Source organism: Ranitomeya imitator, chromosome 1, assembly GCF_032444005.1.
Source record: "Ranitomeya imitator isolate aRanImi1 chromosome 1, aRanImi1.pri, whole genome shotgun sequence".
Taxonomy (NCBI): Eukaryota; Metazoa; Chordata; class Amphibia; order Anura; family Dendrobatidae; genus Ranitomeya; species Ranitomeya imitator.
This window is the reverse complement of record NC_091282.1, coordinates 938,451,420-938,467,978: the sequence shown is the minus strand read 5'-3', so window position 1 is coordinate 938,467,978 and position 16,559 is coordinate 938,451,420. Positions and strand designations below refer to the sequence as shown.

General features: G+C 44.7%; 1 protein-coding gene across 1 annotated transcript in view; it reads left to right on the top strand.

The window, feature by feature from the left end:
• DAPP1 (dual adaptor of phosphotyrosine and 3-phosphoinositides 1) overlaps nt 1–16,559 on the top strand; it is a 131,796-nt gene that overhangs the window by 56,351 nt on the left and 58,886 nt on the right. The window contains exon 2 of the mRNA XM_069743613.1: nt 10,949–11,071. Coding sequence (XP_069599714.1) covers nt 10,949–11,071 — 123 coding nt within the window. The remainder of the gene's footprint in view (nt 1–10,948; nt 11,072–16,559) is intronic.

Here is a 16,559-nt window from a genome sequence, read left to right as displayed (position 1 = left end):
GGCGTCCAATCTCAATTCTAGTCAATTCAGCGTTGAAAAAGTGAAACAGTGCTCCTTCCCTTCTGAGCTCTCCCGTGCGCCCAAACAGGGATTTACCCCAACATATGGGGTATCAGCGTACTCAGGACAAATTGGACAACAACTTCTGGGGTCCAGTTTCTCTTGTTACCCTTGGGAAAATACAAATTTTTGTGGAAAAAAATTATTTTGTATTTCACGGCTCTGCGTTATTAACTGTAGTGAAACACTTGGGGGTTCAAAGTTCTCACAACACACCTAGATAAGTTCCTTGGGGGGTCTAATTTCCAATATGGGGTCACTTGTGGGGGGTTTCTACTGTTTAGGTAGATCAGGGGCTCTGCAAATGCATTGTGACACCTGCTGACCATTCCATCTAAGTCTGCATTCCAAATGGCGCTCCTTCCCCTCCGAGCTCTGCCATGCGCCCAAACGGTGGTTTACCCCCACATATGGGGAATCGGCGTACTCAGGACAAATTGCACAACAACGTTTGGGGTACAATTTCTTCTCCTTGGGAAAATAAAAAATTGGGGGAGAAAATTTCATTTTTGTGAAAAAATATTATTTTTTATTTTTACAGATCTACATTATAAACTTCTGTGAGGCACTTGGTGGGTCAAAGTGCTCACCACTAGGGTTGAGCGAAACGGGTCGTTCATTTTCAAAAGTCGCCGACTTTTGGCAAAGTCGGGTTTCATGAAACCCGATCCGACCCCTGTGCGGGGTCGGCCATGCGGTACGCGACTTTCGCGCCAAAGTCGCGTTTCAATGACGCGAAAAGCGCCATTTCTCAGCCAATGAAGGTAAACGCAGAGTGTGGGCAGCGTGATGACATAGGTCCTGGTCCCCACCATCTTAGAGAAGGGCATTGCAGTGATTGGCTTGCTGTCCGCGACGTCACAGGGGCTATAAAGGGGCGTTCCCGCCGACCGCCATGTTACTGCTGCTGATCTGAGCTTAGGGAGAGGTTGCTGCCGCTTCGTCAGAAGCAGGGATAGCGTTAGGCAGGGTCCATTAACCACCAAACCGCTTGTGCTGTAGCGATTTCCACAGCCCAACACCACCTTCGGTGTGCAGGGACAGTGGAAGCTACATTTTTTTTTTTCCTCAGCGCTGTAGCTCATTGGGCTGCCCTAGAAGGCTCCCTGATAGCTGCATTGCTGTGTGTACGCCGCTGTGCAAACCAACTGCTTTTTTCAAAGCACAAATCCTCTTGTTCCTTCCTTTCTGCACAGCTATCTTGTTTGTTTGTCCACACTTTTTATTTAATTTGTGCATCAGTCCACTCCTTATTGCTGCCTGCCATACCTGGCTGAGATTACTGCAGGGAGATAGTAATTGAAGGACAGTTCCTTTTTTTTTTTTTTTTTTTTTTTTTTTTTTTTTGTGGGAGATTAAGATTGGCATTTCTGCTAGAGTGCCATCCCTGTCTGTGTCATCTCTCACTCAGTGGGCCATAGAAAGCCTATTTATTTTTTTGCTTGATTTGGGTTCCAAAATCTACCTGAAAAAATCACAACATCAATCAGTGGGAGAAAAATATTGGCATCAGGGCTTGTGTGCCACTCCTGACTCCTGTGTGTGCCATCTCTCACTCAGTGGGCCATAGAAAGCCTATTAATTTTTTTGCTTGATTTGGGTTCTAAATTCTACCTGAAAAAATCAATAAATCAATCAGTGGGAGATTAATATTGGCCTTTGGGCTTGTGTGCCAGTCCTAAGCGTGCCATCTCTCTCTCTCAGATAGTGGGCCATAGAAAGCCTATTTATTATTTTTTTTATTGGGTTTATAAATTTTCCCTGGAAAAAAAAAAAAAAGTGGGAGATTAATATTGGCCTCTGGGCTTGTGTGCCAGTCCTGAGCGTGCCATCTCTCTCACAAATAGTGGGCCATAGAAAGCCTATTTTTTTTTTGGTTGATTTGGGTTCTAAATTCTACCTGAAAAAATCAATAAATCAATCAGTGGGAGATTAATATTGGCCTTTGGGCTTGTGTGCCAGTCCTAAGCGTGCCGTCTCTCTCACAAATAGTGGGCCATAGAAAGCCAATTTATTTATTTTTTTGGTTGATTTGGGTTCTAAATTCTACCTGAAAAAATCAATAAATCAATCAGTGGGAGATAAATATTGGCCTCTGGGCTTGTGTGCCACTCCTGACTCCTGTGTGCGTCCTCTCTCACTCAGTGGGCCATAGAAAGCCTATTTTTTTTTTTATTTGTTTTCTAAATTCTCCCTGAAACAATCATTTCATTTTATTTGGTTTATAAATTCTTCCTTAAAAAATCATTTTTTTTTATTATTTTTTTTTCTCTAAAGTCTCCCTTTAAAAAAAAAAAAAAAAAAACAAATCAGTGGGAGATTAATATTTACATTTGCGCTTCAGTGACAGTCCTGCGTGTGTGGCAGCTCTCTCATTTGTTGCCACCAACAACAGAGTGTGTAACATTGTGCCTGATTTTCGTTGTGGTCTCACCCACCTGTAAAGGGGTAGCTAAATCATACTGAAGTTATAGCTCACCGTGTAAGTTGTGTGACAGCAACAAATACCGTTAGTTTGGTAACATTTTTAAAACAATGAGGAAGTCTGGTGGAAGAGGTCGTGGCCGGGGGCGTTCATTGTCAGCTGGTAATGAGGGTAGTGGTAGTGGTGGAGCATCAGGTGGTCGTGGGAAAAAAAAATATTGCACCTAAGTCTGGAGCTGTGGAGCCAGGTTCGTCGTCTGGCTACACAAGGCCTCGAACGCTCCCTTTTCTGGGAGTAGGAAAACCGCTTTTAAAGCCGGAGCAGCAAGAGCAAGTTTTGGCTTATCTTGCTGACTCAGCCTCTAGCTCTTTTGCCTCCTCTCGTGAAACTGGTAAAAGTAAAAGCAGCGCGTCGTTAGTGGATGTTCACGGTCAGGGACAAGTCGCTTCCTTGTCCTCTTCAGCAAAAACAACAACAGAGAAGAATGCAGCAGGCGACACAACGGGTTACTCCATGGAGCTCTTTACACATACCGTCCCTGGCTTAGAAAGTGAAGCAGTTAACAGTCCATGCCCATTACAAGTTGAATCTGACATGGAGTGCACTGATGCACAGCCACAGCCAGACTACTATGCTGGTCCTTTGACTCAGACCACAACATTGCCCTCGCAGGGTGCTGATCAAGAATCAGACCCTGATGAGACTATGTTGCCCCACCACGAACGCTATACCACCGACCGACACGGTGACACAGACGAAGTTGCACACGAGCTACAAGAAGAGGTAATAGATGACCCAGTTCTTGACCCCGATTGGCAGCCATTGGGGGAACAGGGTGCAGGCGGCAGCAGTTCTGAAGCGGAGGAGGAGGGGCCGCAGCAGGCATCAACATCGCAACAGGTTCCATCTGCCAGGCCCGTATCTTGCCCAAAACGCGTGGCAAAGTCAAAACCTGTTGGAGGACAGCGTGGCCATCCGGTTAAAGCTCAGTCTGCAATGCCTGAAAAGGTATCCGATGCTAGAAAGAGTGCAGTCTGGCATTTTTTTAAACAACATCCAATTGATCAGCGCAAAGTCATCTGTCAAAAATGTTCAACTACCTTAAGCAGAGGGCAGAATCTGAAAAGTCTCAATACAAGTTGCATGCATAGACATTTAACCACCATGCATTTGCAAGCTTGGACTAACTACCAAACGTCCCTTAAGGTTGTAGCACCCTTGGCCAATGAAGCTAGTCATCAACGCAACATCCCTTCCGGCAGTGTAGGGCCACCATTTTCTGCACCACCTGCAGTATCTGTGCAGGTTTCTTTGCCAGGCCAAAGCAGTCAGGGTCAGGGAATCACCAGTTTCGTAGTAGGAAACACTGCATCTAGGGCACCGGCGGCAACAATACCATCTCCCACCGTCTCTCAGTCTGCCATGTCCACCGGCACCCCTGCTAGTTCCACGATCTCCAGCTCTCCAGTCCAGCTCACCCTACATGAGACTATGGTTAGAAAAAGGAAGTACTTAGCCTCGCATCCGCGTACACAGGGTTTGAACGCCCACATAGCTAGACTAATCTCGTTAGAGATGATGCCCTACCGGTTAGTTGAAAGCGAAGCTTTCAAAGCCCTGATGGACTACGCTGTACCACGCTACGAGCTACCCAGTCGACATCCAGAAAAGCCATCCCAGCCCTCCACCAGCATGTTAAAGAGCGCATCGTCCATGCACTCAGGCAATCTGTGAGCACAAAGGTGCACCTGACAACAGATGCATGGACCAGTAGGCATGGCCAGGGACGTTACGTGTCCATCACGGCACACTGGGTAAATGTGGTGGATGCAGGGTCCACAGGGGACAGCAAGTTTGGGACAGTTCTGCCTAGCCCACGGTCTAGGAAACAGTTGGCTGTAGCCGTTCGCACCCCCTCCTCCTCGTCCTCCTGCAGAAGCGAGACCTCGTCCACAGACCGCAGTCGCACAACAACTCCATCCGCAGCTGCCACTGTTGCACACCAGGTCTCCCATTATGGGGCAGCTACTGGCAAACGTCAGCAGGCTGTATTGGCTATGAAGTGCTTGGGCGACAACAGACACACCGCTGAAGTTCTGTCTGAGTTCTTGCAGAAAGAAATGCAGTCGTGGCTGGGCACTGTAGATCTTGAGGCAGGCAAGGTAGTGAGTGATAACGGAAGGAATTTCATGGCTGCCATCTCCCTTTCCCAACTGAAACACATTCCTTGCCTGGCTCACACCTTAAACCTGGTGGTGCAGTGCTTCCTGAAAAGTTATCCGGGGTTATCCGACCTGCTCCTCAAAGTGCGTGGACTTTGCTAACATATCCGCCGTTCGCCCGTACACTCCAGCCGTATGCAGACCTATCAGCGTTCTTTGAACCTTCCCCAGCATCGCCTAATCATAGACGTTGCAACAAGGTGGAACTCAACACTGCACATGCTTCAGAGACTGTGTGAACAGAGGCGGGCTGTTATGTTTTTGTGGGAGGATACACATACACGGGCAGGCAGTAGGATGGCAGACATGGAGTTGTCAGGTGTGCAGTGGTCGAAGATTCAAGACATGTGTCAAGTCCTTCAGTGTTTTCAGGAATGCACACGGCTGGTTAGTGCAGACAACGCCATAATAAGCATGAGCATCCCCCTAATGCGTCTGCTGATGCAAAGTTTGACGCACATAAAGGATCAGGCGTCTGCAGCTGAGGAAGAGGAAAGCCTTGTTGACAGTCAGCCATTGTCTGGCCAGGGCAGTGTACAGGACGAGGTAGCGGGCGAACAGGAGGAGGAGGACGAGGAGGATGATGGGGATGATTATATTTTTAATGAGGAAGCTTTTCCGGGGCCAGTGGAAATTGTTGGCGCGGCAAGGCCGGGTTCTGGTTTTTGGAGGGACACAAGTGACGTGGATTTGCCTGAAACTGCCCCTCAACCAAGCACAACCACAGATTTGAGAACTGGAACTTTGGGCCACATGGCGGATTATGCCTTACGTATCCTCAAAAGGGACACACGCATAACAAAAATGATGAACGATGACGATTACTGGTTGGCCTGCCTCCTTGATCCTCGCTATAAAGGCAAATTGCAAAATATAATGCCACATGAGAACTTGGAACTAATATTAGCAACCAAACAATCAACTCTTGTTGACCGTTTGCTTCTGGCATTCCCTGCACACAGCGCCCGTGATCGTTCTAACACGAGCTGCAGGGGCCAGCAGACCAGAGGTGTTAGAGGGGCAGAAATCAGAAGTGGCGTTGGCCAGAGGGGTTTTCTGACCAGGTTGTGGAGTGATTTTGCTATGACCGCAGACAGGACAGGTACTGCTGCATCAATTCAAAGTGACAGGAGACAACATTTGTCCAGTATGGTTACTAACTATTTTTCATCCCTTATCGACGTTCTCCCTCAACCGTCATTCCCATTTGATTACTGGGCATCCAAATTAGACACCTGGCCAGAATTGGCAGAATATGCATTGCAGGAGCTTGCTTGCCCGGCAGCTAGTGTCCTATCAGAAAGAGTATTCAGTGCTGCAGGTTCAATACTAACAGAAAAAAGGACTCGTCTGGCTACCCAAAATGTAGATGATCTAACCTTCATTAAAATGAACCACAACTGGATTTCGAAATCTTTTGCCCCACCTTGCCCGGCTGACACCTAGCTTTCCTATGTAAAGGTCTTGCCTGTGGACTATTCTGAACGACTTTTCCAATCTCGTAATTTGCAGCACCTGATTGTCCAGCATCCGACATGTTAACACCTCCCTAAATGGCCAAAGTCCCCACACGGGGCCGTGGTATCGCCACTTGGCGCCAGCACCCGTGAGAGTACTGTTTGTCTGAGGAGGTGGGTGTGCCCGCTTTTGGTCGACGGCACTGCCACTAGGTCCCTCATAGTACAATAAAGTGTCTGGCGGTGGTGGTGCGCACCCAACGTCAGACACACCGTTGTAATATGAGGGGCCCTGGGCCTGTACCGCCGGCCACAAGACAGTCCCCCCCCCCCCAGCTCAAACAGTGCTCTACCACTTGCAAAATTTTCTCTCACAGCTCCACCAATGTTTAGTCTATGCGCTGACATCTTTCAATGCCTGGCACTGTCAATACCATTGTATTGACATTTTTCTTATGTTAGGCCTTCGAAGCCTGTCTGCGGTCACTCATTCCACTAGGCCTCCACTGACCTGTCTACTGCTGCCCGTGTTCCCCTGGAACCAATTTTAAATTGCCTACAGCCCAATTTTTGTTATGTTAGGCCTTCGAAGCCTGTCTGTGGCCCGTTCTTTCCACTACTACTACACTGACCAGGCCACTGCTGCCCATGTTCCCCTGGAACCAATTTTAAATTGCCTACAGCCAGCCCAATTTGTTATGTTAGGCCTTCGAAGCCTGTCTGCGGTCCCTCCTTCCACTAGGCCTCCACTGACCTGTCTACTGCTGCCCGTGTTCCCCTGGAACCAATTGTAAATTGCCTACATCCCAATTTTTGTTATGTTAGGCCTTCGAAGCCTGTCTGCGGCCCGTTCTTTCCACTACTACTACACAGACCAGGCCACTGCTGCCCGTGTTCCCCTGGAACAAATTTTAAATTGCCTACAGCCAGCCCAATTTATTATGTTAGGCCTTCGAAGCCTGTCTGCGGTCCCTCCTTCCACTAGGCCTCCACTGACCTGTCTACTGCTGCCCGTGTACCCCTTGAACCAACATCAGAAAATATAAAAATAAGTATTTTGCTTATAAAAAAGAAAATACTGGAGAGATATCAAATGCAGACATTTTAACATTAAAAACAAACACATACAACAAAAATCTGGTACAGTACTAAAAATGGCCACCAGCTACAATAACTTTCTCCTGCAAGTAGTTAACTGATAGTTTTTTTCAATTTAAAACACAGATATGGCATCCACCGAGTGTTGTCCTGTCGCGTCTTCTTTATATTATTGCCAAGAAGATGCAAAACAATGAAAATAATAAAATCATTATTTACCAAAAAAATAGAGTAAGTCAAAACCACATTGCAAATAAACATTCATTACAAATAAAGAAGCAGGGCGCGTCCGAGGGTGAGTATATACCTAATAAGAATATAATCACCCTCGGACGCGCCCTGCTTCTTTCCGACAGCCTTCCTTCCTAAGAATCAGCCCTTCCGTGGTGTAGAGAGATGGTGTGTTACACTCCAAGGTGTTCCCCAGGTTGCCTTTCCTGAGCTTCGATCTTCATGCTCTCGTTTAGTAGTTGTCGGAAAGTAGGCTGCATTAGGCCTACAAATTGGGTATGGGGTGGAGAGAGATGGTGTGTTACACTCCAAGGTGTTCCCCAGGTTTCCTTGCCATTGCTTCGGTCTTCCGACTCTCGTTCAGTAGTTGTAGAAAACTACACTGCATTAGGCCTACAAAATGGGTATCGGGTGGAGAGAGATGGTGTGTTACACTCCAAGGTGTTCTCCAGGTTGCCTTTCCAGAGCTTCGATCTTAATGCTCTCGTTTAGTAGTTGTTGGAAACTACACTGCATTAGGCCTCCAAATTGGCTATGGGGTGGAGAGAGATGGTGTGTTACACTCCAAGGTGTTCTCCAGGTTTCCTCGCCATTGCTTCGATCTTCCGACTCTCGTTTAGTAGTTGTAGAAAACTACACTGCATTAGGCCTACAAAATGGGTATCGGGTGGAGAGAGATGGTGTGTTCCACTCCAAGGTGTTCTCCAGGTTGCCTTTCCTGAGCTTCTATCTTCAGGCTCTCGTTAAATTGTGGTTAAATGGAACAGCTGCATTTGGCGTACTAGTTGGTTTGGGGCCTACTAACAGTGTCTGCCGCTCCTTGCTGTTCTCCTGGTTTCCTGTCCTGAAATTCCGTTTTCAGGCGCTCGTTAAGTAGTTGTTAATGTTAGACTGCATTTGGCCTACTAGTTGGGTTGGGGCCTACTATCGGTGTCTGCCACTCCTTGCTGTTCTCCTCCACTGAACAAAGCTGTGCCGCCTGTTTACTACGGTTGCCAATTTTGAACTGCATTTCGACTACTTACTGATTTGGGCCTACTCTCTGTGTCAGCCTCTCATTCCAGTTGTCCTCCACTGCAATGCCCCCTGGTTATTCCTGTGTTACCAATTTTGAACTGCATTTAGCCAACTTTATTCTTTGGGCCTATATCTGTGTTTCCTCCTCATCCTGCCCATTGCCCAGCCAGTGATAGAGGAGTCTGCTGGTACATTGACCCATAACGCAACATTCCCCGTGCACGCTACACAACAACATTGTGACCCTGCTGAAAGTCAGGTTGCTCTTCCCGCATACCATACCACCTTACACGGGGACAAAGAGGAAGGTGCAGATGAAAGTGCAGGTTCCTTCATCAGGTGGGGGGGAGGAATACTAGTTGGCGACGTCACTGGCACAGGGCCTCTCATAGTACGCAAAAGTGTTGCTGCGGGTGGGAGGCGCCCCCGCCGTGCAAACACACCGCTGTACTTTGAGGGGCCCTGTGCCAGTGCCAATGCCAACGAGTGGGCCCCCCCTGCTTGCTCAGGTTCACAGCACTTGCAAAGTTGAAATACTTACCTCTCCCTGCTCCACTGCCGTGACGTGGTCCAGATTTCCTGGGCCCACTAATTACTTGAACCAGCCCTACCCACCACAACTTTAGCCAAATGACCCCCAATTTCAAATGCCTTCCAATTATTATAAGGTAAATTACGCTTGACAAGCTTCATTAAGAAGAATGGATGGTTTTGACATTAAAATGGGCACTCTAGGTGTTTTCCTGGCCCCCACTCACTGCCGACTATGCTGCCCCATTGACTTGCATTGGGTTTCGTGTTTCGGTCGATCCCGACTTTACGTCATAATCGGCCGATTTCACTCGACCCGACTTTTGAGATAGTCGGGTTTCGCGAAACCCGGCTCGACTCTAAAAAGGTCAAGGTCACTCAACTCTACTCACCACACATCTAGATAAGTTCCTTAGGGAGTCTACTTTCCAAATTGGTGTCACTTGTGGGGGGTTTCAATGTTTAGGCACATTAGTGGGTCCCTAAATGCGACATGGCGTCCCATCTCAATTCCAGCCAATTTTGCATTGAAAAGTCAAATGGTGCTCCTTCCCTTCCAAGCTCTGCGATGCGCCCAAACAGTGGTTTACCCCCACATATGGGGTATCGGGGTACTCAGGACAAATTGTACAACAACTTTTTATTACCCTTGGTAAAATAAAACAGATTGGAGCTGAAGTAAATTTTTTGTAAAAAAAAAAAAAAAAAAATGAACATTTTTTTTTTTCAAACATTCCAAAAATTCCTGTGACGCACCAGAAGGGTTAATAAACTTCTGGAATGTGGTTTTGAGCACCTTGAGGGGTGCAGTTTTTAGAATGGTGTCACACTTCATTATTTTCTATCATATAGACCCCTCAAAATGACTTAAAATGTGATGTGGTCCCTAAAAAAAAATGGTGTTGTAAAAATGAGAATTTTACCACTATCATGAAGTACAATATGTCATGAGAAAACGATGTCAGAATCATCAGGATCCGTTGAAGTGTTCCAGAGTTATAACCTCATAAAGGGACAGTGGTCAGAATTGTACAAAGTACTGCAGTGCGCAGGCGCCGGGCCTCTCTGACCTTTCCGGCGCCTGCGCACTGCAGTACTTTGTTCTGCCCTCAACAGGGCAGACAAAGTACGCCTGCGCCGGAGCCGTGGCTGAAGATCAGAAGAGGACGTCATGGAATGAAGATGGGAGGCGCCGCAGCGGACCAGAGACGCCCATCCGACCTGACCAGCAGCGGGACCGCCCCTGGGTGAGTATAATCTAACGTCTTTTTCTCCTCTTTCAGGTAACATCGGGGGATTATCTACAGCATTACAGAATGCTGTAGATAAGCCCCTGATGCCGGTGGGCTTACCTCACCCACGATTTTCGGGGTGACAGGTTCCCTTTAAAACTGGTCAGACATTGGAACACAGCGTAAATGAAAAAAAATTGTGAAGAATTCAAAGATGTGTTCACACACTGATTTCTGACCAGTCCGATGATGAAATTGGTTATTTATGCCAACAAATGTTCTCTTCTTCCTCTTGCCCTACAATATAAACCTTTTCTATGCCTTATGTACTTGTCTTACATATACCTGTTTATACTCACACAGATTTGGTCTGATTGGATAGAAATAGAAATTGATCAGACATCTGTATGTGTAAGTGCAAACTTGTAACTTTTGCAATGATCTGTTTATTTACCTAAAACTTAACGATCTTGCAAAAGAAGGTTTCACGGTATGTCATCATGTCTTCCGGTGACGCGTCAGTCTTGTTTCCTCTTTAGTGTTAAGTATGGTTAATCTCATAGCAGACTTCACTTTGTCAGCTGCCTTGAAATCAAGTAATGTGGATGTATCAACAATAGCTGTCCGCATGTTACAAACTGCAGGTTCCTAACTCCCAATTTATTTTTTAACCAGGTGGTTCCATGACAATCTGTCCCGACATGCAGCAGAAGCACTTTTGCTTACAAATGGCCAGGATGGGAGTTATCTCCTGAGGAACAGCGACTCAAAGGAAAATGTCTACTCATTGTCAGTGAGGTAGGTACAGTGACTGAGTGCAGGTCGATATGGATGGATGTCTTCACAAAATAACGCACATTGGTGTACTAAGTGGAGTACATAGATATACAGTACAGTAAATTTAAAGGCATATTCCCATGTCCAAGATCCTATCACAATTTGTAGTAGGTGTGATAATCGTAATATTAGCAAATGCCTCCAATTAGGAATGTAACCTAGTCCTTCTGATTCGCTATGTTGCTTAGCCTATGTGCAGGGCATTGCAGTAGCTTAGGTATCTATGGTTACGATTAATAACCGCTGTCACTGAGTGGTCGTAACCATAGATACCTAAGCTACAGCAATGCCCTGCACATGGGGCAAGTGACATATTGAATCAGGAGAACTATGCTACAATTCTAATTGGAAGTATTTGCTAATGTTATTATTACACCTACTACATATCAGGATGGGAAGTTGGAGAAGGGAATACCCGTATAAGTAAACATTCTTCAATGTGTCTAATCTTGGTTGCCAGTTCCCGATTTTCAGATATGTCCGATGGCATGTATAGTACTGAAATGATTTTATAATGAAGCGTCTATAAAGAGTAACAGTATGTGATTAATCAGGGATCATTTTACCCAAGCCTGTACCCTGCTTGTTCATTATAACTAGTAGCCTTAGCATGGAGGGATAAAGCTGAAAAGACAAGCATGACATGGCAGCAAAGACCTGGCGATAGAGGTGCTTTACAGATTCTCCTGGAGCCTTCTAAGGCTATGTTCACACATTGCGTTTTTTTTCCTGCTGGCACAACCTGCTCTCTTTGCAGCAATGAAGCTGCTAACAAAAAAACCTGTTATGCTGCATTTTTGCTGATTTTTTTTTTTTGGTGTGTTTTTGCTGTTTTCTACAGATTGAATGTCTCATTTGCGCACAGTACATGTGTAGTAATGTTAGATTTATTCACGAAAAACACAGAAAACAGAAACAAATACATGGTTGCAGCAGTTTTTTCACTTTCTCATTGCTTTCTATGGTGAAAAAAATAACGCTGAAAGAAGAGTGACATGCTGCAGATTGAAAAAAAAAACGCTGCAATTTTCCAACTCGGTCAGGAAAAAAAACTGTGCACGAGATTTCTGAAATCTGCACCATAGATAAAAACGGATACATTCTTGCAGAGTAATTTGTTGGCTGCCATTGATTAGTGGGACTTATCATTATGGGCCATATATTCTGCTGTCAGCCACCTTCTTAGATGCAATCTGTGTCGCCGACAAACATGTCCTGGAATATTGACGATGCCACTGACCACTAGGACCAGACACAAAATTATAATGGGACAACCTCTAGGCAGATAAATCTGCTAAAAACAACCTGGTTAGCCTTGTATCTGGTTTATACGTGAAGGTATTTGTTGCTGTTTTACCTGGACTATTTTTTTTTATCACTTTTGGATCGCTGCCTGTCCGGACCTATATCTGTTTTATGGTACTGCATCATTGCCAACTGTGAACTCAGCTTATGGATTCTAGGATCTCATTTTAGAACCACCATCTATTAGCCGTCAGTAGTTGCTGTTGGAATCTACCTTATTTTCAGTTACCTACTAGTGATGATGGAACGTGTTTGTATAACGTGTTATCCGAGCACGCTCTGGTGTTATCCGAGCATCTGGCAGTGCTTGTATATTATGTTTGACTCCTTGCAGCTGCATAATTGGTGGCTGTTAGGCAGCTGCTACGCATGTGCCACATGTGGTGAGGCTGACTAACAGCCACAAATCATGCAGTCGTAGAGACTCAAACATAATATACGAGCATGCCCAGAAGCTCGGATAACACCAGAGCGTGCTCGGATAACACGTTATGAGACCATGTTTACCTACAGTATATTTTACTTGGAAAAGCATTTCTGAGAAGCAAGGCTGGGAGCAAGGAGCCTAGTCACCAAGGCTGGTCACCACCAGCGTCTCCCAGCTAGACTGACTGGTCTCTCTCTATACATGAGTAAGGAGAGACCTGCCAATGATACAGAGGTGGGCAGGGAGAAGTCACTAGATATTTCCAGTGAGGGAGCCTGTTCTAGATTTGTGATGCCCACGGTTTTAGTGGCATGAATCTCCAGACAGGTTCCTTATTAGACTACGTGCCACTTTGGCTACAGTCTGACACTACTAGTAATGTGGGAAAAACAAAACCCTACAAAAATATACACAACATGTATCTCCTGGTCAAACTGTATAAAGTACCAGTCACACATGTGTAGTGCCCCATGCCGATTTACCGCATATTACATGCAGACTTACAGCCTAATGGTGACACGAGCGTGGTGTACTACACGGATCCATGAAACTGGGTTACTACTAGGCATCCACCCCATCCCCAAAAATGATAGGTGTGTGAATGGTTGTACATCAATATTTTGCACTTGTGCTACATCCACCTTTCTTCATGAGGGCTTGCTGCGTCCTGCAGTTCATTAGTATGTATCCAGGTATTGGGAGGCATGGCTGGTTTTCTTTTGTGTTGTTTTTTTTTTTTTTGCTAGGGTTAAGTAATATGGCATGAATAGATCCTGCTGCTACAGTGTAATGTTCTGCTAGCAGCATCATCACCAAGATTTATTTACACTCGTATTGGTTTAGACATACTTGAGAGGCTTATCTTTTGTAACCATAGACTGTGGAAATTGGGTAACAGCGAGACTTGTCTGACCCAATGGATATAGGAAGGATATAGTCGGAGCTGACTAATGACACTCAGAACAGACATTGGTAAAACAGTAATTCATATATTCATATTTCTATGGAAAAGAGAGAGGGACAGTATATAATTGTACTTTTATTACGTTAACTGATGGCAGGCTTCTTCAAGAGAAATGATTCACATTTCATTGTGCTGTCACGAAATTGATAGTAGCACCATAAGTATGAGTCTATAAACCCCAGCCATGGAAGCCTAATGCCTATCCTTAAATTAAGGTACATTTTATATATGTATGTGTGTGTGTGTGTGTGTATATATATATATATATATATATATGAAAAAGTTTGGGCACCCCTATAGATCTTAAGCTTAATGTTTTATAAAAATTGTTTTTTTTGCAACAGCTATTTCAGTTTCATATATCTAATAACTGTTGGACACAGTAATGTTTCTGCCTACAAATGAGGCTTATTGTACTAACAGAAAATGTGCAATCTGCATTCAAACAAAATTTTACAGGTGCATAAGTATGGGCACCCCACCAGAAAAGTGACATTAATATTTAGTAGATCCTCCTTTTGCAAAAATAACAGCCTCTAGTCGCTTCCTGTAGCTTTTAATGAGTTCCTGGATCCTGGATGAAGGTATTTTTGACCATTCCTCTTTACAAAACAATTCCAGTTCAGTTAAGTTTGATGGTCGCCGAGCATGGACAGCCCTCTTCAAATGATCCCACAGATGTTCAATGATATTCAGGTCTGGGGACTGGGATGGCCATTCCAGAACAGTGTAATTGTTCCTCTGCATGAATGCCTGAGTTGATTTGGAGCGGTGTTTTGGATCATTGTCTTGCTCAAAGATCCATCCCCTGTGTAACTTCAACTTTGTCACTGAATCATGAGCATTATTGTCAAAAATCTGCTGATACTGAGAGGAATCCATGCGTCCCTTAACTTTAACAAGATTCCCGGTGTCGGCATTGGCCACACAGCCACAAGGCATGATAGAACCTCGACCAAATATTACTGTGGGTAGCAAGTGTTTTTCTTGGAATGCTGTGTTTTTTGGCCGCCATGCATAACGCCTTTTTGTATGACCAAACAACTCAATCTTGGTTTCATCAGTCCACAGGACCTTCTTCCAAAAAGAAATTGGCTTCTCCAAATGTGCTTTTGCATACCTCAGCTGACTCTGTTTGTGGCGTGCTTGCAGAAACGGCTTCTTTCACATCACTCTCCCATACAGCTTCTCCTTGTGCAAAGTGCGTTGTATAGTTGACCGATGCACAGTGACACCATCTGCAGCAAGAATTGTCCTTGACTGATCTCACCATTCTTCTTCTCTGCCTTTCTGATGTTTTTCTTGGCCTGCCACTTCTGGCCTTAACAAGAACGGTACCTATGTTCTTCCATTTCCTTACTATGTTCCTCACAGTGGAAATTGACAGGTTAAATCTCTGAGACAGCTTTTTGTATCCTTCCCCTGAACAACTATGTTGAATAATCTTTGTTTTCAGATCATTAGACAGTTGTTTTGAGGAGCCCATGATGCCACTCTTCAGAGGAGATTCAAACAGGAGAACAACTTGCAAGTGGCCACTTTAAGTAGCTTTCTCATGATTGCATACACCTGGCTATGAAGTTCACAGCTCAATGAGGTTAGAAAACCAAAAAAAGTGCTTTAGTAAGTCAGTAAAAAGTAGGTAGGAGTATTTAAATCAAGAAAATGATAAGGGTGCCCATACTTATGCACCTGTCAAATTTTGTTTGAATGCAGAGTGCACATTTTCTGTTAGTACAATAAACCTCATTTCAAGGGAGAAACATTACTGTGTCCAACAGTTATTAGATATATGAAACTGAAATAGCTGTTGCAAAAAATACAATTTTTATGAAACATTAAGCTTAAGATTAATTGGGGTGCCCAAACTTTTTCATATAACTGTGTGTGTGTGTGTGTGTGTATATTTTTTATATATATATATTTACAGACAATACACTGTTTTTTATAAAATAGGCCTCAATGTTTATTAAATGTTTACCTGTATTAAAATTTAATAAGAACCGTGTATGTTTAACTTCTAACACAATCGACAAGCACCATAAGTTTAGTAATAGTTAAATATCACATGTAATCACCAGCTATTACTTATGTCACATGAGCGCTGTAGCCCATCAGTGGCTGCTGATGGCCTGCAGCCTTCTCAGTTTGGGATAGACTTCAGCGTTCACTTAACATAAACGATATCATACAATCATTGGGAGACATAATCCTAGTGGAAGATCTGGTCTAGGGTCTAAGAATGCTTCTTTATTTTACTAGGCACTGTAGAAACTCCAGATAATCTAGGGTTAAATACTAGCTCTGCAGGCTTTGATTAGTGTACTTGGCTGACCCTGCATATAAACAAGCTTAGGTGTTCATCTGAGTCCATCAGCGCAGGTAGGCTGACCAGACTGGATGTGTCTTGAAGCTGAAAGGAGAGACAAGTCAGAATCCCTCTTTGAGAAGAGTCTGCACAGGCTGTGTGCAGAAAACCACCAGTATCAGTGGTTGCAATGGACAATAGCGGTTTTGTTTGACCAAGCTGGGGATAGCTCAGCCATGTATGAGTAGCCAGGGTGTCTCTGTTTAGTTATCTAGGGATTCATGTTTGAGTTTTAGTGCTGTGCAACCTGTGGAAAGCAATTCAAACTGCATGACATTGGTATTGTCGACTACCCTGATTAAGTGCCTTCCCAAGGGATCACCGACCCCCTTTTCCTTCCCAACCTCCGAATAACGACATGAGTCTCAAATTGGATATAATTGGC